Source organism: Lissotriton helveticus, chromosome 8 (genome assembly GCF_964261635.1).
Source record: "Lissotriton helveticus chromosome 8, aLisHel1.1, whole genome shotgun sequence".
NCBI classification, from domain to species: Eukaryota; Metazoa; Chordata; class Amphibia; order Caudata; family Salamandridae; genus Lissotriton; species Lissotriton helveticus.
Window position 1 is genome coordinate 1,613,061,142 of NC_136069.1, and position 23,096 is coordinate 1,613,084,237.

A 23,096-nucleotide genomic window follows, 5' to 3' on the forward strand; every position below is an offset into this window, starting at 1 on the left:
TATAATTTTATCAAGACTACCTTCAACATAATGTCTCAGCCAGCCAGGAAGGGTGAGGGTAGTTTGAGACTCAGTGAAAGAAAGTAGGTGAAACCCACAACCAAAGTACAGGTACCCCAGGGTCGGATTGGTAAGGCGGGCACCTGGGCAATGGCCAAGGAAAAGGTATCCGAGTTCCAGCTATGGGCCACTTTATTAAGCAGGATAGGGTCTGATTTGGTCGGTGTCTGTGTTGTTCGTATGCCGCAAGTGGCCCAGTGGGTGCCTGAGTGGCCTTTCTGGAGGCAGATGGGCCTCCACTACCTTTTTTTTTTACCAACGGGGCAGAGGTGTCACTCCCTTTCTCTCACTGGGCCAGCCCATTGATGTATGTAGATTGAGTGGTGGTAGGGGGCCTGAGCAGAAGTAGCCTCACTTGTATTAAGGTGTGTTTAACAGTGTGAAATAATCAGTGTTGTTTTTTACATCTAAATGAAGTTAAGAAAACATGCCTCTGTCAGAGATCCCCCCCCACCCCCCTTCTTTTAATAAAACTTCGCAGAAACTGTGTTTTGTGGAAAGGCAATACGCAAATGTGAGTCACTTTTTATTTGCGTGCCCCGGCCACACTGGGGTACCCTAATCTGCCATTTCACTTTTAGCTGCGTTCCAAAATTCACAAACAGCTGCATCCTATTTAGAATTATAATCGGTAGAAACCTGAACACCTAGAAAAAAAAGCTCAAACACATAAGTGCGCTAACACCACAGCTGCAAGAGGTTTCATTCCCCTTAGGTCCTCATTGTCATCCATTTTCTAAGTTGTTGAAACTTGTCAGTTAAGTCATTCTATATCCTGCTCTTGGAGCAATACTGTAGGTGTACTACTACTATGTTTATCGAATGTCCCAGTTTTTTTGTTTTCAAAATGTGGTGTCCTTGTTCACACAAGCAGCATCATGGTATTTTATTCTCTGTGAGGGAAATGTAATTTAACAACCAACAGTGTTGTCAAAACTCACAAATCACAGCAATAAGATAGTTGCTCAAATAGAAAGTATGCACCTCTGTAGCCTTGTAAGTGTCTATCATTCATTCATGTGATGTACAGGTAAAGGGAAGCAAGCTTACACATAATATAAAAGCAAAAGAGGTGACGCAGTAACGCAATGACATCATGACACAGAGTCACTCACACAATGACGTAGTGCTACAATGACTTCCTGCCGGTAAGACTAAGTAATTGGGTGGGTGGTTGAAAGAGCAATAGCTAGACAGGCCAATGAGCGAGAAATGAATGAGTGACTTAGTTAAACGAACATACTAGTAAGAAGTTGGGGCAAGATGGGAGCAGATGCTCCCTCCATAAGAACCCTGACAATCTTCAGCACCGTAGACTAGGCCATACGTAGCCATACATCCATGCTTTTATTCACTCATTACTCATTTCAGTCGCCGTACTTACCCCTCAATCCACACGATCACACACACATTTTTAGTCGTTCCACCAAGCCAAGGCTTGGTTTTGGTTCCATCCCCCTGATGCTTACCTGGGGTTGAGATGGCAGCTGGGCGCATCTGTTCTGCTGAGCCCCTGCGGGTGGCCCGTCCCCGACGGACCTCGAAACCAGCATCATATAGGCTGGTTCTGGCGCGGGAGCGCTCTGTGCTGCGTCAAGGTGTGCACGTGCGCTGCGTTACCAGGGACTCATCGGCGTTAGCCCATTCGCCCTGGCACTTGGATGCCCCGACAGGTAACAGACAAGCTTCTCTTACATGGAACAAAGGACAGGGCATCGGTCGATACTTACATCAGTGAATCCGCGTAACCCACACGATCGCGCAAATGTCACACTGCTTTAATAAAAAGAAAGAGAGAAATAAATGACACGAAAATGTCGAGTTCAGAGACAGATTAACATATTGATATTTATACAGACAGACAGGTGGCGAGGGATACAGGCCTGCGGATAAACTGAAACGGATGGATGGATGGATGGATGGATGGATGGATAGATGGATGGATGGATGGATGGATGGATGGATGGATGGATGGATGGATGGATGGATGGATGGATGGATGGATGGATGGATGGATGGATGGATGGATGGATGGATGGATGGATTGATTGATGGATGGATGGATGGATGGATGGATGGATGGATTGATGGATGGATGGATGGATGGACGGGTGGGTGGGAGGGTGGGTGGCTGGATGGATGGGTGGGTGGGTGGGTGGGTAGGTGGATGGATGGATGGATGGATGGGTGGGTGGGTGGGTGGGTGGATGGGTGGGTGGGTGGGTGGGTGGGTGGATGGATGGATGGATGGGTAGGTAGGTCACATTCGGAGTGATGAAGGCAAACTTCTAATTAATAAATGTATATTTAATACCAGTTTTGTTCCGTTTATACCACTGAAGATGCTGTATCATACGCATTTGCGCTAATTACAGACGGGGACTGCGCATAACTTCATGAGTAGGTGTGGAAATGAGAGCAGAGAGGCTGCGCTGGTGCAATGAAGATGCGCCGCAGTGTGTTTGAACACGCGCCGGGCGGTTCCTGGTGAGGCGGGGCCCCCTCATGTGTTTAGTGCAGCGCTCAGACTGCGCTTTCCATCAGCTTCTGCACATTTCATGAGCCCTATCATGAAGTGCTGCGCTGGCCCAGCACAGAGCACGTAGCTGCTTTATCACATTTTAAGGTCATACACATCACTCAGCAGTTCTCAGTGTTAATACATACACTTTAGGCATTTCGTGTCAGAAACAGGGAGGGGCGCTCCCTCCTCGCGGATGTTGACTGCGTGCGTTAAATGCATAATTAGGAGACATGTTTTATTTGTGATACGTTTAGGCACCTCAAACCAACCTTAACACAAACAGGCGCCTGGGTCTGCGGTGTGGCGGCGCAGCTCTTCATAAGGCCTCGATGTGTTCAGCACAGTTCCTATTTCGCATTTTTCATCGGCTCCTACATATATTACGATGGTGCTCGCATCTGAGAATACAGTCACGCATCGCTCTTTTCCACCACATACACAGAAGTGGTCCTCGTGTTTCATGCGCCCGCCTTCAGCACGCACATATCAACTTTGAAAGTCCCCCGGTTGGAGCAGTGGCCGCAGACACTAGAGCTCCGCCTCTGCTGTCACCAACACATGCACTGACTAGGAGCTAGTGGTATTTCTGTTTCCAGTTCTGCGACAGGGTCAGTAAAATATTTCAAACAAGCATTTATACATGCATTACGTTTCGACTATTGTGATTAATAATAAGCAGTTTTTTTGTTGTGAAATGTCGCTTGCTGAGTAGTTGTACAATATGCGTTACAGAAGTCTGTTAAAGTGTTATGACTTGTTTATGTACAAAAAGGCAATATATTGTGCTGTGACTGCCTATTTAGTAGAACAAAATAGCAATATTTGGTGTTTAGAGAAGTTATGACACCTTTTGTCCCCAGTGCCACTGCACCTGCTGCACCATTCAGACCTAACCTTATTGCCTGTAAGGTAACTGCACTTGGGACTGCCTATTTTCAAGTAAAATATTGCATTATTTGGTGTTTAGAGGGGTTCCTGGACCTTTACACCCCAGTTTCACTACCCCTGCCACACCACTGAAATGATGACTGTATTAAATGCAAGGTAACTGCACTTGTGATTGTGAAATATAGCATAGTTCTTGCATATTAACTTTATTTTTAACGTACAATCTTTAGTATAACATTTAGATTTTTATCATAATGACTAAATAGTTTAAGTTGAAAAAATCAATTCGATAATACCTTCAAAGTGCAAAGAAAGGTACTGAGGCATGAATAGGAAAATCCCCACGTATTCTAAGGCTAAAGCATCTGCTTTACACAACTAAGTAATAAAAAGCAAGCATTCCAGCATGCTGTCTGCCTTCTGTGTGCCAAGAGATCTTATCTTGATAGTGAATGGGGCTTAAACAGTGTGAACACCTTTAGAAGTATCATAAACGTGTGCAGCCAGGGGAGTCAACGAAAAAAGTTCCACACAAAAGCGAATAAACACAGTAATTCGGCTTGGGAACTGATAAGATGCCCTTTTTAAGATATACTAAATACAAGAGATTTCACAAGCATAGCAAAAGTGCTGTGCAGACGAAACCTAAAAATGAAGAACAGGGTGTGTGAGCAGTCTCCTTAGTCATTACTCCCCTGGCGACGTAGATGGCTAACTATAACGCACACAATGGACCGTGCCATCCTTGACTCCCGCTACAGACCTATCTACTTTGGGCCTTTACAGTGAAGTTCTTTGTCTAAGCCTTTGGTCTTCAATCTAGGGGCGCGCCCCCCGGTGGTCCGAGGTGTCATTCCCAGGGAGGGCGCAAATGCCTCATTAAGTACTCGTGAATAAAGATGGCCTGGAATCAAAACTTAGTTTATTTTTTTGTGTTTCCATGCATGTCTTCATTTGCATGCCAGTTGACATGTTGTAAAAGTAAGGCAGCTATTCTCCTCGGTCCTAGGTTGGCAGGGTCACAGGATTGGCCATTAGTGAAGCAAGCAAAGTAGCACTGGAGCCCAGGAGTGTGAAGGGCCCACCACATCACAATAAAGACTGTCCTATACTTTACAATAAGAAATGGGGAGAACATTAGGGAATAGGTGGGCCACACATGGGTGCTAACTTTTATTGAAAGGGACAGACAATCTGTTCAAGAATGGAGGGATGGCCATATGTGGTACGGAAAGGGTGAAAGAGGCAAAGGGAATAGCCTACTATTCAGGGCCGCAGCTGTCATTAATGCAGAGGGTGCATTTGCATTGGGACCCAAGGGCATGAGTACCTCAATTAATTGGAGTAGTGTTTTTTGTCTAGTTACATATTTTTATGTGTTTGCTCTTTTACACGTCTCACATTTAGGGCCTGATTACAATGTCGGTCAGAAACTCTTCCGACTGACTCCATCTCTGAATTGTTTCCCACTGACTTGTGGTCGACAGTTCTGACCGACCGATTACGATGCTTCCGAACACCATTTGGAGAGCCTGTGTTCGAACCGACAACAAAGGTTCCTATGGGGGAAATGAAATGGGTGTCTGCAGAAAACCTTGCACCCTGTTGTGGGCACCCCATGGCGCCTGCCACACTGTGCGTGGTTTTACAGGGGGCCCTTGGGTACACCCATGGACCCCAACTGGAGGCCTCATGATGAAGGGGGGCCTGCTAGCGATTCCCAAAGTCAGTTTCCGACAGCCATTTTGTGAGGGACAGGCTGACTTGAAAAGGGTGTCGGAATCCGACACCGTAATCGATCTGCCTGAAACGCTGTCCAAAAGCAGTACAAATCGGCTCTGACTGACTCAGATTCTCTGAGTACCGGTCGGAACTGATTCGGAATGACCGAACGGTTTCCCTTGCGACCGTGAGCATTGTAATCAGTCGGTCGGAATTGTTTCTGACTGAGTTGGGCGGATGGGTTCCAACACTGTCTAGGATAACATGACTATCGGTCGGAGGCTTTCCACCCAACATCGTAATCAGGCCCTTAGTGTGAAGTATGAGCTTCTGAAAATGTGCCCCTAATATTATCTAATAAACTCCATTCCCATTCTCAGCCCTAACCATCAGAATTACCCAAGACTTTCCATAAGGTTCAAAATATTTTGGGTCAGGGGGTTCAGAGCAAAACAGTTTTAAACCTCTGGTCTAAGGGCTGTTATTAGGGAAAAATGCCAGTATAATTCAAATCAACCCCTGGCACAGTGCTGGCATGAGAAGTCATGGTCCAACAGACAATCTGAAAACCAGATGCACCAACTCAACTTTATAAATTATGAAGATGATACTTCACATTCTTGCTCACAGTCCCTGCTTCTAAAGACAATAATATATAACATTTTAACCTGTACCCTACATGACCCCAGTTTTTTCATAGAAAGTGCAGTGTACTTTTCAACTGCAAATCAACTGAAAATAGTCAAATGATTGGGGAATGTCGATGCCGTATTCCTGCCCCCAGATTTGCTAATTCTGGGGGTATCTGTCATTTTCAGGTGCAGAAGTAAAGCAGTGTTCAAACTTGCAACCAAATTGAAAATTAATGTGAAAATTCATAATATTGCACAAGATCCATTTGTCAATTCTGCCCAAGATTAGGGTCGTTGACATTTTCGGGGTAGGTGTAATTTACCTTTAGTGTCATATCCAGGTGATTCTGGAATTACACCAAAGTTGCAAAGGAGATTTTCTTTCCAGCCGAGGGTGATATGGGCTTCTTTATTGCGCACTATTTGCAATAACGACGGAGACCTTCGTTAGCTTTAGGATAATAGCCATGCAGTATTAGAGTTCAGAGAACATAACTATGAGGACCAGCAGTTTCCCTGATCACCTGTAAGCAATCAAGAGACTTTAGCTAATCTTCCAGATCAACTTGGGCCAAAGCAACCACATTCAGCACCTGCGTGTCGAAAGATAGCGGCAAATCAGTGGTGGCATCCAGGCTTCATGCTACTTCGACTGAGCAGCGCCCAAGACTTGCTTCAGTTTTTGTCCATCAGGTGAATTTCAGTTTTCTCAGTTTATTCATTTATTACGGGTTCTTACTTAGGAAATGTTCTACACAAGGGGTGTTCGACCGCTTTACAAAGAAAGCAGAATTTAAACAACAGTATTTTTAAGATACATAGCAACATATGTTACAGTCCTGTGACTAAATATACATTTGAGGTTACTAAAGTGTGGGTCAAGATCAATTTTACTCCCTGCGGTCGAAGAAACACTTTTTGGGGACTTGGACGATTTCTACGCTTCATTGTAGATAGGTTGGGATGTTGGTGTGCATCAATTCCAGGAGCCGGATGGGTGGTTTCAGATGTGACTCATCCTGGCTTCTTCTTGTCCAAGTATGGGTGGGGAGCTTTTGGTACTCAAAAACATCAGGACAGTAATGTCCCCTGGGGCAGACGGGATATGGGATAAGATTCTAAATGTGTCTAACTCTATATACGCTTAGATGTTGAGTAATATTTCATTCGAAAAGGTGGTCCATTATTTCTTATTTTGGATTTACTAAGAAAGTAATTTAATAGTAGAAAGTAGCCTCCCACCAAAGATACATTTTTAGTAGAGTAGCGTTTTCATCTCCAGCATGAAGACTTTCAGAGAGGAATTTGTTCTGATTAAAAGGCGAATGTTCTTCAAGAGTCTGGTGACACATCCGGAGAAGGCTTGTTCAAGGGTTCTATTTCTTTTGCAGACAGGTATTAAAAGGAGGAAGTTGCTGGAGCTCCAAAGGCAGCGTTGAAGGCAGCGTTAATCTCCAGAGATGGTCAGTTTCTCCATGAGTGGGAAAAGGGTCTTTGTGTGAAGGGCTGTGTGAAGCAAAATATTGAAATGAGCACAGGGGTAATGGGTAATATTTTCTTGAGTCTGAAACAAGTCTAGCAGCAGAGTATGGGGCTGCTTTTAGGGGTGCAAGATGAAGTTTAGGTTTCCCAATCAGAAATACATTTCCTTATTCTAGTCTTAAAGGGGAGCAAATGAACCACCTGTTTGAAATTCTCAGGAGGATTTAGGGGCATATTACCAACGATTAGCGATATTTATCGCTAACTAGGCTTAGCACCGAATTTTTTATCGCTAAGCATCGCCAGAAAATATCGCTGAGATAACGTGCTATTAGCAACGTTTATCTCCAAAGCGATACATCTTCCGGCGATAGCGTGAATATCGCTGAGAATACAGTGATATTCACGCATTAGCGACAAAATGCTCTTAGCCATATTATCCACCTCCCATTGGATAACATGGCTAAGAACTGGTCTGAGGAGGCGTTAGTTTTTGGAGATATTCGCTCTTAGCGCGAATATTTCCAACGCTACGCCTGCCTTGTTAATAGGCGATAGCGACGTTATCGACTGCTTTCAGTCGCTAACGGGTTGGGTACGCCCACTTTGCATGTCATTAGCGATAAACATCGCTGACATGCAAAGAGGGCCCCAAACCGCTCGCTATCGCCTAAAAGCTTTAGCTGAATTTAGTTAGCGACAGCTTGCTAATAGGGCGATAGAATTATCGCTGCTTAGCGGCCGAAAACGCCCGCTAAATCGGCGATAATTGTCTATCGTCCCCCTTAGTAATATGTCCCCAAGTTTTAGGTGATACTGAGACATCCAAGATTGTTTTTCTGCTAGCATCAGGAAGAGGTGCTCAATGTCTGCTGCAGAAGAGACTTCTACGAACAGATGCGTGCAGTCTGAAAAGAAATGGCATGAGATAATGGAGTTGTTGAGGAGAGTGCCCAGAGACTCCAAGTAGAGGTTATTTAGTTTGGGGGAGAGTATAGACTCTCAGGGTACTCCTTGTGAAAGTGGGAATAGAATCAACCCTAAAAATCTCCCGGGGTAAGACATGGCTGCCACAATGCCAATCAAGGCTTAGTACCTTTATTCATGTGAGCATCTGTAGTAAAGAACAAAGATTACATTCAGAAATGTATGCATTTTCTTAGAGTATGACCTCAACAAAACAGCAAATAACAGTGATTTGATTTTTTTTGCAGCTGCTATAAAATTGTGTAGAGACTATTTATTGTTGTTGGGTGCAAATCAAGTCACACAGTAATGACAGTATGCCATAGTGTTGTAGAGGAAGACAGTGCCAGGACACAGGATGGGAAGTGGGTGAGGATGTTCAAATATTTGAGCAAGGCTGCTTGGACTTGCCTGTGTGGATGCACATAAGCAGGCATACAATACACAGTGCAGGTAGAATCATAAGACAGGGATGTTATCGCCATTCAGTGCCAAATAGCACTGTGCATGACAACCAAATTATAGTTGGAATTGAAGGCATTTTGACACAATTTGTGGGATCATAATAATCTGTCGAATGTGGACCTACAAGGGGCCAATTGGAGATGGATATGACCCCAATTCGAGTAATGCATTACTGATTTGGGAATTATTCCCAATGTAACCACTGGGTGCGTCAGTCCATTTGGAGATTTGCTTCTACAGAAGGGGGCCTGTCCTAATGAAAAATCATCCCCTTTTTAGTTTGACTCAATTATCTTAAATACAATGTTAGAAATTGGAAACAAACAAAAGATCAAGTCTTGGATGTGTGGATTCTTAGTTCTACTGTGTGTGTTGCAAGAGAAACAGGATTTTTGATGTTCTCTCAACCTGAAGAAAGAATTTAAGAGTCATGAGTCAGACTTTTAAATAATTCTGGGATCCAAAATATGTAAGGAAACATTTGGGAGGTGTAGCTTGTATATCCCGTGTCTCTTCAAGTTAGATAGTTTAGTGGTGTGAATCACTCTACTGAAATGAAGAATCTTGCTGGGATAAGGTTACATTGCTGTGAAGCAAGCGGAATCCAATCAGGACCCCTCTTGTAATACATGTTATTGAAAATTACAGCATTTTTTGTTAGAAATTGCTATTGTAGGAGGTTTCTAGGGAGGATCTTTTGAGTATTAGCTCAACTACGGATTTGTTAGTAGAGAAGGAGTTAGGATTTGGTGCATCAAGTGGGTGATGCCTGGTAGCGTTTGTAAGACATAGGCATAAGAAGGGGATTGTGTTGGTAAAATACGCAGACCTGTTGATGTAGTATGATGGACAGGTTGACAGGACTGATGGCTTACAGACATCATATGGCTCATCAGTTGTTGGCTGGGCTTTTTGTGACACCACTGTTACAGCATCCCACAGGGCTGTAACCCAAACCAATGAAATTATTAAACTGGACTGACAATTTAGCACAGATCTGGTCACTAATGAGAACACTCTAAATTGAAGGAATTCATTACATTTCTTTTCAAAGCTTGAGATTTGAACAACTCGTTCACCCTGACACTGTCCTTATTAACACATCTTTTAAATGTATTACCATTTCAGACTCTGTGAAGGATGCTTGGATCAGAAGACAAACACATCTGAACCCTGATCATTGTACCTGCAAACGTCCAATTTCCAACAGTGCTTGGTTTCTGAAAATCAAAGAAACAGCATTGATAATATGTCTGCAACCATTTATGGAGCAATATCTTTTATGAAAAGTTTTATCTGGCTGATCTTCTGCCAGGTTTTCAGCCTGGTCATGCTATCAAGACAGTAGGCATTCATGTTCAGGATGCAATGCTGGAAATTATGGATCAATGTGAAGGTTTGTATGTTGCTGTCTTGGTTTCCACTGCCTCCAACACCTTGGACCTCATCATCTTACTTTCTTGGTGTATAGGTTAGGTTGGGCTATTGTGGCATGCAAAATAACTTCTGTCATCTTCCCTATCCACCCATCATCTGCATGTGGCAATGGAACACAGAGAGTCACTGCTTTCTCAATCTAAACGGTTTCGCACAGGAGTACTACATGTTACCTTCACTTGTTGATAGCAATGTGCAGCTTTACTTTCAACTAATGCATTGGTGAACTTCACACCTACGCCCACAATACCCATCTCAACATCAGACATACAGGTTAATCAACGCTTGTCCAATTTGATGAAGAAGAATTGAATTAGCCTGAACAATGCAGCAAGCAACAAGTTGGTGGCTGTTTTGGCAGTGTTCCCTTGATCGCTGATACAATACGTAGGTATATAAAGAACTAAGAACGTGACACCCTTGAGAGTATTTTTGACTCAGTGTTGCCCACAGTTCAACAGTTGAATTATATTGCTAGATCATGCCCCTGCTCACTTAGGCTATCTTTGCAAGTGAGTTGTTTTCTCTACACACGAAATTAAAGGTTATACTTGAAATTTGCAGTAAGGTTAGGTTGCTAAACAATTCACAGCATGAGCTTAAAATCCTCCACACCAGGATATTTGAATGTGGGACCAGAATGCACACAAGCAACCATACCATGATCCCACAACTTAACAGGCTTTTAATTGTCAAAAAAGGTAAATTTTGCAGAGCAGTTGGAAACTCATTCCCATGCCACACAGTGTAGGCAAATTATGGAAAAGTTTGTGGGAGCCTAATACCAATAATTGAGAGTTAAATTTATTATTTCAAGACATGATTTTAAATGTAGCATTGTGTGAATACTGTGAGTAAGATGGTTATGGTCAAACAGACTTAGGGCCATAAGGAATGAGTCGAGTCTCTAAGGACCAGGGGAATGAACATGAAGCAGAGGCAGTCTTTTGTGAACATTAGGGTGAAGCTGGCCATGAAAGGTAGAGGATTGCAGAATCCGTGGACCAAGACTGGTGCTGGACTGTCTGCTTTGTGTTGAATAGCAACGTGGTAGCTCTGGATGCAGATATTTTTGGGCTAAGTGACTGAGATTGTGTAAAACCATGTTTCAACCAGGCACATGAGTTATGTCTTGTTACTATGCTGTATGTGCCAGATACCCCTTGAGAGAGTGCCACCAATGATGATGTTCAGGAATAAGTCTATTAGGTTCAGAGTAGAGTAGAGAGGGCATTGACAAGAGGTATGGTGGTTAGGACACCTATTTTTTGGGGGCGGGATATTAATAAAGGTAACCATGGTGGTACTATTCAAGGTAGATTTAAACTTGTAACATTTGAAATACTTACTAACATTTGGTATATGCTTTGAGTGCTTAGTCCTCTGAGTTAACACTCAAACTAAATTTTCCTAAATATGTTTGCTGTGTATTTTCTAGTAGCAGCAACTATATTTATGTGTGCACTAATGTGAACCATTATCTCTTAATTTCAGAAAAGGAATGTATGTGAAGAGTCATAAGATGCTACCCGTTCATTCCAAAAATGTTTAATGTCTCTGGCTACGACACATCAGCATTCATCCTGGTTGGATTTCCGGGTCTGGAATTTGCTCATGTCTGGATCTCATTTCCACTGTGCCTCATGTACATCATTGCACTTCTGGGAAACTGCACCATCATGTACATTATAAAGGTGGAGCCGAGCCTCCATGAGCCCATGTACTTGTTTCTTGCAATGCTGGCCGCCATTGATATCCTCATATCATCTAGTACAATGCCAAAAATATTGATCCTTCTATGGTTTGATGTCATGGAAATTTCTTTCAATGGATGCCTGATCCAGATGTTCCTGATCCATTCCTTGTCAGCGATGGAATCCACTGTTTTGCTAGCCATGGCCTTTGACCGCTATGTTGCTATATGTAATCCACTAAGGCATTCATCCATCTTGACAAACAAGAGAATAGCATTAATTGGACTGCTCTCGGTAATCCGAGGTTCACTGTTTTTTTCCCCAATTCCATTTTTAATTAAACGATTACCTTTTTGTCACAGCACAATGCTATCTCATTCCTTTTGTGTCCATCAAGATGTGATGAAGCTTGCCTGTGCTGACACTACACCCAATATTGTCTATGGTTTAAGTGCCATTCTGTTTGTTATGGGAGTTGATTCATTGCTCATATCTTTTTCTTATGTCATGATCCTGAAAACAGTGTGTGGCCTCTCTAGGAAGGAAAGTTTAAAGGCATTCAACACCTGCATATCGCATATCTCTGCAGTATTGATCTTTTATGTCCCGCTGATAGGTTTGTCTGTGGTGCACAGGTTTGGAGAGCGCTTATCTTCAACAACCTACATCGTGATGGGTGACATCTACCTATTTGTACCGCCTGTTTTGAACCCCATAGTCTATGGTATCAAAACAGGTAAAATAAGAAATAAGATACTAGGATTGTTTAAGCTATCCTCTCCATAATAGTAAGCGGTAAATATGCCCTCTAGAACTTCAAACCCCAGTAGCAAATATTATCTCATCTCATCAAAAGGATCTTAGGGTAAATTATGTGTTCTTTAGAAACTTTAAAAACAAAACAAACAAAAATAAATATATATATATATATATTTTTTTATATATATATATATATATATATATGTATGTATTTATACATACATATATGTAATTTATATATATATGTACATACATAAATATACATGTATATATATATGTATATATAAATATGTATATGATGCACAGTAATTTAATTATATATTGATAAAACTAATGTTACATTGATTTGTGAAGTCAGAAAATGTAATTAAGCTATCTTAAAATTAATGGATATGTTTTTCTTTTTAGATACTTTTGTTAACATTTAAATAAATGTATTTATATTTTTTAATTGTTAACATAATTTATTAATATAATTTATTTTTAGGTCCTCTATTGATTTCCATGAGAGGGTGTTGCAGTACCAGTGGTTGCACATGTGGGGTGCTAATCATACTCCAGGTCTGAGTTGGAGTACATTTACAATAGTTTCTAGATCTTTTTAGCTGTAGTGGCTTAAGAAGTGCATTTTATGAAAAGCAATTTGCTCACTCTTTTGCTGGTGGGTTTTGGTCCCTCAAAAAAACTCCTGCTTAACCCTCCCTTAACCACTATTTAATCCCTCCTTATCCCTCTGGCAAATACCAGACTCGACCACCTCAACTGCATCCTGCTCAACAAGTGTTCCCTCCACGAAAACGCTGTGAAGATCTGGGACCTGCTTGACTCCGTGGACACCGGCAATGCCTTCCTCACGTAAAGTCATAAACCTGGATTAACTCCAACTCTGCCCCAGACATTGCCATCACCATCCTGGATGGCTAAAAGATCATTCACAAGGACCGCATCAACAAACCTGCGGGAGGCAGCGCCACAGTACACAGCACCCTCCACCCCACTACCCACGTGGATAGCTACTCAACCACCATGGAGCACCTCCACTTCCAGGTCCAAACCAACCCAAACACTACCCTTTGTGACCCCCAATCTACAGACCCCCCGGATCCCACCCAGCGATTCTGTCATCAAATTCATTGTACCGCGCGCTCTCACCTCCAAAGACTACATCCTCCTCTGTGACCTTAACTTTCACCTGGACAACTCCAACAACAAAGACACCTCCTCCCTGCTGGAAAACCTGGCCACTGTCAGACTCAAACAACTGGTCACCTCCCTAACCCACAGAGCAGGTCACCCGCTTGACCCCATCGTCTCCACCAGCAACAACTTCACCTTCAGCCACACCACAGATCTCCTGTGAACCGACCACAGATGGGTCCACTTCTCAGTCACCACATCCACTGTAGACCACAACGCCCACTGCTAACCTCACAGACACTGTAACAAGGTCAACGAAGAACAGCTCAACAACTCCCTCAGCAAAACCCCTCCACCAACATCCACGGACACTAATACCTCAGAATGCAAGCTCCACCGACGGATCTCCCATCCTTCATGCATCCAGACACACCTGTAGATGGCTCAAGAGGAGAATGAGGAGCAGCCAGACCCCAGTAGACCACTCAGCCTTCCAGACCCCGGTCACCACACACCACCACCTGATTAGAAAAACAAAGAAAGTGGCCCTACAAAAAAGGATCGACACCAACGCACTCAATAGTAAAAAAGCTTTTTGCCGTGGTCAAAGAATTTGCCAGACCCAGCACATAGAAAGCAGACATCCCAGCCTCCCAAACCTCTGGAACAACCTTAGCACCTGCTGCCACCACAAGAATAGGGAGATATATGACAGTTTTTACAGCTTTGGTACCCAAGAACCTCCCACCCCACCCTCAACCATCGCACTCAATGACACCGCACCTCAACAGACCCTACTAAGCTAGACTCCCCTCACCAGTGATGACACCCTCAACATCCTGAAGAGCATCCACTCCAGAGCACCCTCAGAACCCTGCCCGCACCACTTCTTCAAAGCACCGGCATCACCATTGCCCTAAAACTCTGCCACACCATCAACTGCTCCATCATTTCCACCGCATTCTCGTAAGACTGGAAACACGCAGAGATCAACCCCTTGCTGAAAAAACACTCTGCCAACTCGACTGACCTCAAGAACTTCAGACCATCTCTCTTCTTCCCTGCCCAACCTAGGTCATAGAGAAGGCCATCAACACCCAAATCTCTCCAAGTTCATCAAAGAAAACCACATCCCGGACCTCTCCCAATCCGGTTTCCTAAGCAACCACAGGACGAAGACTGCCCTCCTCGCCACCACTGACAACTGAGGCAAAACTGCAGCCTTCATCTTCCTGGACCTCTCGGCCTCGTTCAATACCGTATCTTACCACACCCTATACATAAGACTTCATGATGCCGGGATCTGTGACAGTGCCCTAGAATGGATCTGCTCCATCTTCACCGGCCGAACACAGAGAGTCAGACTACCACTGTTCAACTCGGAACCCATGGAGATCAATTCTGGAGTGCCTTAGGGCTCCTCCCTGAGCCCCAGTCTCTTCAACAACTACCTGGCCAATCTCGCAGCCATCATCAGGGATCATAGACTCAATATCGTCTCCTATGCCGATGACACCCAGCTTATTCTCTTCCTCACCAACGAACCCACAGTTGCAAAAATACCCTCCATGATGGGATGAAGGCTGTCACCACCTGGATGAAGAACAGCTGCCACAAGCTCAACCTAGAGAAGATCAAAGTCCTCATCATGGGCCCCACCCCATTCACCTGGTATTACTCCTGGTTGCCAGCAGCATTTGGAACCCCCCCACAACCACGGACCACACATAAAACCTCAGCATTATCCTGGACTCCTTGCTTATCATGAGTTGCCAGATCAACACCATTTCATCATCATGTTTCCACATGCTACGCCTGCTCCGAAATGTCTTCAAGTGGATCCCCACTGACTCCAGAAAGATGGTCACCCACTCAGTCACCAGCAGCCTGAATGGACTACGGCAACGCATTTTATGCTGCCATCACCCAGATACTCCTCCAGAAACTGCAGAACATTCAGAAAGCCTCCTCCAGACTTATCCTCAACATCCCCCACTGCAGTCACATCGCCGGCCACCTGTGACTACTCACCGGCTTACCGGAGAGTAGTCAAGCTTTACAAGCCACCTGATTGATTGATTGATTCAATGCATTGCACCACAGGGCTCTTCTCTTAGCCGTAAATTGTTTTATTTATATATGAGGCCATTAGCTGATATCGGCCATTCATTTGGGTTATCAATAGTTTCCTACACGAATGATACACAATTGGTCTTCTCCCTCACTCAGAATCACACCCCCCTCTATGCTTCCCAGGGCCCCTGCCTAGAGAAAGTAGCTACCTGGATGAACAACTCCTTTCTGAAATTCAATGGTATTAAAATTGAACTTTTGATTCTTGGCAATAACCCTAATCCTTTAATGGATTTAGGCTGTCGAAATGGCCTTGTACATCCATCAAGCCAAAAACAGCCATAGAGAGCCTAGGAGGCTGGTTGGATGATTCCTTTAATGGTGTCTCACAAGCAACAAAGCTTGCAGCAGCATGCTTCAGCATTCTTAGGATGCTTAAACAAATTCTTCATCTATCCCCCCCCCCACAGAGACTTGTAGTCCAGTGCTTTACACTGTATTGTCTGGATTATGAAAACTCCCTTTACCCGGTTGCCCTCAAAAAGACCTTACTCAGTTGCAGACAGTGCAGAACTCAGCGGCCTGAATTCTGCACAATGTCCGTAGACACCACTCCGCTCGTCAAAGTCTTAATGCTCTTCATTGGTTCCTGTGGCAAAGCGGATTACATTTATATCCCAATGCATTACCCACAGGGCCTTTCGGGAATCTCTGACCTCTCCCTATTTCCCGGGACTCACCTTTTCTCTAATGTTTTTAGGGCCAAGGTTCCTCTGATCACAAGATCTAGATGGGGAGGTCGATCCATTTGCTATTATGTAGCCAAAAACCCTCCCCACCTCCCTGAGGTTGACCTTGAGCAAACTAGTGTTCTGTTAGTCACTAAACACGTGGCTATTCCAGAAGAGCCTTCGCTGATACCATGTAGAGTTTCCTCACTCTAGCTGAGCTGGCATGTTTAGTGGTAGTTATGCATTATATAAGTGCTAGAATAGAATAGAATAGATTTTTGCCAAGCCCACTTAAAGTTATCTGTACTAATATTAAGTGTTATTTAGTTCTGATGAAGGACGATTGCACCAGGTGGACCTCACATAATGTTTCCAAATTTAACACGTTTATAATTATAAAAATTAATATTCTACCTAGGCAATTTAGTTGCAAACTATCTATTTTGATTTTTGTAAGGTGTTGACCTAGCCCATAAAGTTCCTGACTTCTTCTGGGGACCAAAGCAGACTAAGATAACTTGGAAGATGGTAAAGAGCTCCATATTCATGAGGGTTTGTGTTTCATCTGTGCCAAAATTGACAAGCAGCACCTCTGGAGACATCATGTTTATTGCGCGTCTCAGCCCTCATGAGGTCAGAACTGTCCTGGTGTTTCTAAGCCCAAAGATGACTACTGTGGAACTTTGTAAGCAGTTCAGAGCTCAGTACACGTATGGTGGCAGAGGGGCTGCAGAATATCATGCTGGGAGGAAGATGTTAAAGTTGGGTCGCTTCACTTCTCCAGTGTAAACATGATTTCCAGGGAGAATGAGAGGTCAAGCTTCATAAAAAACCCTATCTAAGATGGTGTATAGCTCATGGGTCTGGGATTCACAATCCAAGATGAAGTATTCATCTTTTCCTGTGAGGTCAGTTCACATTAGACCATATGTAAGGAAGCAGCTTGGAATACAATATATGTTGCAGCTTGTTAGTTACCATATTTTGCAAACTGTTTTTGATCCTTTTGCTTCCATTTTGAATCCAGATTTTGCTCCATGCAGCTCAATCTTCTACTGGATATTCTTCTGGGTTTGGCCTGCTTCGCTTTTGTCTTGTGCTTTATATTCCCTTCCATTTTGCATCTACAGTCAAGAGTTTTAAGATTGCCAGAAGGTTTTTCCCTCATAGGTTTTGCCTTCTATTTGGGACCCTCTTAAGCAGACCCTTGACACCTTTCTTGTATACTAATCTGTGCAGTGTACCATAGTGGCTCATGGTAAAGTCATCCTTTCTTTTGGCAATACAGACGCAGTTTCAGCATACTGATAAAGTGTCCAGTCCTTGACAGATTGTAGTTCTTTCACTTCAGATTATGTAAAAACACAAACCAATTTATGTAGCAATATATGTTGAAGTGGCTCCAGCTACAAAAAAGTCCTGTTTTTCAATGGCATTGAATCAAAAACACTTAAACCACAGAATATTTGATCTTAAATGAATTCTGACAGAATAGTTCCAGTGTTGACAGTATTATGGCACTTTTCTCTTCATTTAAAGTTTGGAAGAAATCTACACCTTCAATGGAGTGTGATGGCCCTGTACATGACTTCTCCATGTTATGGCACAAGGCTTGTTTTCAGCATGCTCAATAGAACTTGATACAGAATAAAAGTAGGAATTTGTTTCTACTGCAAGTGCGGATTGATGACTGTTCCTTAAGCTTTGACTATGTCATTTTTTAGGGTGGACTAATGTGTATTGAACTATAAAAATATAATAGTCTCTCTTCTTATTTAACTGAAACACCAGAGATATTCCCTAATGTGCTCACTTTAAACACTGTCTACTCCCAATTATTGTACATCTCTGCCTCACAGATGTGGCAATTGTTAACAGTAGAGTTTTTTTCCAACCCTTCCTTCTATGGGCTTGATTTTTGAATGATCATTTGACTTGGAAGAGGCACTCAGTGAAACAATGTGGGCTGGTGTGTTAACAATACAAGTTACCCACACAAGGCATCAATGTTTAAATTTCAGCCAGCAAATATTCCCTTTTTAATTCTGAAAGTGAAAACATGAATATAAATAATTACAATAAGTCTTCATGTAGATGAAGTAAAACAACTCAGATCCATCGATTCATTAAAATGCATAACAATAACAAAAATCATGATCATAATCATGTTTCTTCAATATTTGAAGTAAAGCATTTGAAAATCTGATATCTTTGTTACTTTTGAAAAATTAAGACTTATACAGTCCTTATGCCCAATTGACATATTTAACTTTACAGTAAGACCATAGTACATGGTGCCAGAAAACAGACCAATGGCATGGAAAGTTCAATTTTACCTATGGACTGCAGCCCTTTGTCACAGTCTGGATGCCTGGTTTGGTTTCTTACGCTGCGTCTTAGCCTTAACGGCCTAGTTGTCACAGGCTTAGTCTGCCAGAAATATGGGTGGCCCCTTCCACAGGCCAGCTGCCACAGAATCTCGCCTTGCAAACAGTGCAAACAGTGCCTTCTATAAGGAGATCAAGTGAGGAAAAGGATAGATAGAAAAAACCTTCAACATCATTTTACTAAGGCTCTGAAGAATGACATGACTTGGCCAAAGAGGGCAAAAAATGGTGAGTTGAAAATAAGTTGGATGGAAGGAAGCTGGAGATACCTTGAACAATAATACAGAAAAGGCAGAGATGGAGTAAACTGGAGTGCAGAGGAATAAGGGGAAGAATAGCAGGCAAAAGGTTCAGAGAGTCAGGAGTTAAGAACCCAACAAACAATTACTCAAAGCATTGTGACAAAAAAAATAAAAAAAGTCACCTACTTTTATAGGGCAGGAAAAAGGATGAAAGCTGTGCTTTTTACATATGGACTTGGGAAACACTTTCAGTGACTTGGAGGGCAATGGCCATCTCAGATTGGGACCGATATTACCTTCTTCAATGACCACACCAAGGAATGCTGGGAAGGAGAAGGACAGGCAGGACTATACAACAGTATGCTTGGTCTGCAAATAACACAGAACAGAGAAGAATGCCACAAAGGAGGACTGATTGGCAAGTCTGCTACCACCAGTACTTCATAAAAGGGAGTTTGGTGGCCAACTATGTGGAAAAAGAAAGATGTCTTGTCTGCCTAAGACACACTCTCTGTAGAAAAACAGCAAAACAGTAAACAGTGGCTGCACAGGAAACTTGCCACAGCGGCATGACCTATGTATTGTGCCATCCACTAGCCTGACAAATACAACATGGCTTTACACCTCCATGTGTAGCCCTACTCGTGTAGATTTTGCACCTACAGATGAGCATGTCAAAATAACCCATTTGAACAGGAAAGAAACTTACCTTTAATTAGAACATTGGAATGTTGGGAGCTCCATTGAAAACAATGGGGTTCTCCGGGCCTATAATGGCTGGTATAAGCCTGCAGCTCCAACATTCCAATCTTTCTTTATTCACAGCTCTGGCTGTGAACAAAGGCTTCAGGGAGCCTGAGGGGATTCCAATCCCCTCACGCTTCCAAAACGCTTTGTTTTTTTGTTAGAACATTCTGTCCTCTAGTGATAGAATGTTCTAATAGCCTTATAGCCCTTCGTAGATGGGCTATACCTCTATTAAAGTCCCTCTCCCTTGTTAAAGGCCCTCGCCTTCGGCTCGGGGCCTTTAACGCTGGAGAGAGCCTTTAATAGCCGGTATAGCCCTCTACGGCGGGCTATAAGGCTATATTAGAACATTGGAATGTTGGGAGCTCCATTTAAATGTTATTGTTGATTCAAAATTCTAATTCAGTGGTGAATTTGGAGCTTTAATAAATATTTAGCCTGCTAGCATCTGGTCTGGCAATATTTCCACTCATTCAGGTGTCAAAACTGCTACAAATGCAGAAACAATGGCTTAGATCTGGGAGTGAGAATCAGCACATATCCGTTCAAGAATGGCTTAGGGGAAGGTTCAGGATTCCCATTAAATTGAAAATGACCATGGTGAGACCTGCCAATACATAGTTAAGTGTAAATGGAGACCTGGGGGAAGAGTAGCCTTTTGTCCTCCAACAATCTGTAGATAGTTGGGCACCAGCTTAGAGGGAGGGGGGCTCTGGTACCAGAACAGGCTTGTTGTAGCTGAGGAGGAGGGGATTGCTTATTTCCCTAAACAAATAACTGGTGGGCACAAAAGTTACCTACAAGGTCGGATAGGCTGTGTTAACTTTGATGTTACTTAGAATGGTGTACTGTTGCATAGTTTGCAGTACTGCAAACAGGATTTGAAAAACAAAGGAAAATGTTTGCCGTTGGGGACGTTTTTTTCTTTGGTTAGGGAGTGTCCAGGATTGAACCCCACCACTAGCTAAGGAATGCTACATCTCACCCACAGATCCTCACCCATCTGAACCTAAAGAAGAACAGAAGAAATGGGACCTACTGTGTATGACCTGTGCGGGGGTGACCTGAAGGGCTGGTCCTTTCTCAATTGTACCCAGTAGAGTGTCTCTACAGTGAAACAACAAGCAGCAAAAGGTCTTTTTCCTGAAGTGTCCAGCTGACCAGTTGTACTGGGCCTTGACTGGACCCTGCTGGTGGGTTCTGATGGAGTAAGTGCAGATCCTTAAGTGATGTCCCTGAGGTGCCAGTAGTCTTAGAAGAAACTGAGAGGAGCTGCTCCAAACATTCTGAAATGTGGGAACATATACAAACAGATTTTCCAAAGTAAAAGCTCTGTAACATAGCTACCAGGGATTTGAGCCCAGGTTTAAATTATTGAAACTGTCTTACAAGTTTGTGTCTTATTACATGTGGTGCACTTACATCCACCACAATTAAAAATCCATGTTCTTAAAGGCTGCCATTAACAAGGACTCCATTACAGATCCTATCCACCAAGTGCATAAACTTTACAACAAAAACAATTACCTTGGCTGGGTTTGTGGTCATCCTAAATCTAATAAGACACATGAGCAGGTTAAACATTTCTGGTGTGGATGGGATTTTTAAACATATTTCTGTGGTGGTTGGAAGTCTGGTTGAAAAAACATGTTATATGTATGTTCATTGCCCACTTATAATACTTGCTTTTTAGCAAAACCTTATTTTGATTACTAAGAAATGTAACTTATTATTCAGAAAATATGCTTGAGGCCCAAACATGGAATGTTAGTTATTAAACCTGAGTTAAGAAAACAATGTTAGAGAAATGTCTATATGTAGGAGCAAAAAATATTGGGAAACCTACAAGTATTTGGTCAACCTTACTTAAACTTCACTGGGATTCACTGTGTATTGCTTTGAATGATCTTACCTAGCTGTCAAATTGTCTGTCCAGTTTGTGTTTCTGAATATTTACCACTTCCTCATTACATTCATTTTGCTGTTTGGAAAGAAAGTTGGTGGAAAACCTCAAGTTTCAAATTCTGTAGTATGGCTCCAGACAATGTACAATGGGCCTGTCTCTAAGGTGCAAAGCCGTTACATGATAATTTAAATTATGTATTGCTCTGTATGTTATAAAATAAAATTTAAAGAAATGAAATAATATATTTAATTTATTTTCACTACTATGTAAAGTGTTCAGCCTTGTTTGAAACAATGCGTTGAAGTTTCAAAAATTTGCCAGAACTATGACTGCTCCAGCAATTTACTTACTATTCATAGTGATTAATAAAGGTACGTCTGGTGGGGTACTGGAATTTGATCTATCAACATCATATAGTAATTAGTGTCTTCAAGGTATCTCAAAACTGAGTGGGAATCAACAAACCATCTACATCCAACTGTGAATTCAATATTAGACTTATTGACATCTGAAAAGATGGAAATGTTGTTGCTAGCAGTTATTTCGTTGGCAGTATCAATCACTTAAATCAAATCTACTTCACATGGTGCTTGAATGCGACAAGATAAACCATTGGCGGCCAGGAATACCAGAAAGTAATGAATCGGGCAATGTTTTTTTCAAAATTCAGTTACCAAATCTATGTGGCCATCTCTCACCCCTCAGTAGCAATGCAATTTTTATTCAGAGTATCAAAGTATAGCTCAATCTCAGAGATGTTTAGGTGACGAATAGAAGAAAACTAGTGACCCCCCACTGTCGGAGAAAACTTCCAAGGTGTGCGGGCGTCATTCATTTTTTGTGTTTCAGAATTAAACAACAGCTAAAAAATGAAAGACATTTTAAAAAGTTTGGTAAAAAGCAGCCCCAACCGATGGCGGTTACGTCCATCAAACATTTTGTACATTTTTTAAATGTCTTTCATTTTTTAGCTGTTGTACATAGACAATGTCGTCGCCACCCTGACATACACTCTTTCTACCAAATTACAAACCAGGCCTCAAGTGTTTTTCAATATTATTTCAGCAATATGTAATCCCAGGAGGAGAGATAACTGTGTAGTGACATTTTCCACTTTATTCCCATCTTGAGCACTACCTCCACACGCAAAGTCTGAGTCAGACATGTCTCACAGGGATGGATTCATCACGCTTCCTCAATTTAGTCTGTTTCATGAATAATAAGGTTTGTGACTACATTGTACT

At 42.5% G+C, this 23,096-nt stretch overlaps 1 protein-coding gene across 1 annotated transcript; it reads left to right on the forward strand.

Annotated features, from left to right (window-relative positions):
* The first annotated feature begins 5,873 nt into the window (after nucleotides 1–5,873).
* Nucleotides 5,874–17,412, forward strand: LOC144773968 (olfactory receptor 51E2-like). The gene is made up of 4 exons (XM_078659017.1): nucleotides 5,874–5,882; nucleotides 8,867–8,900; nucleotides 11,752–12,640; nucleotides 17,304–17,412. Exons 1-4 carry the CDS (start codon nucleotides 5,874–5,876, stop codon nucleotides 17,410–17,412), a joined length of 1,041 nt encoding a protein of 346 aa, XP_078515143.1.
* Nucleotides 17,413–23,096: the final 5,684 nt, after the last annotated feature.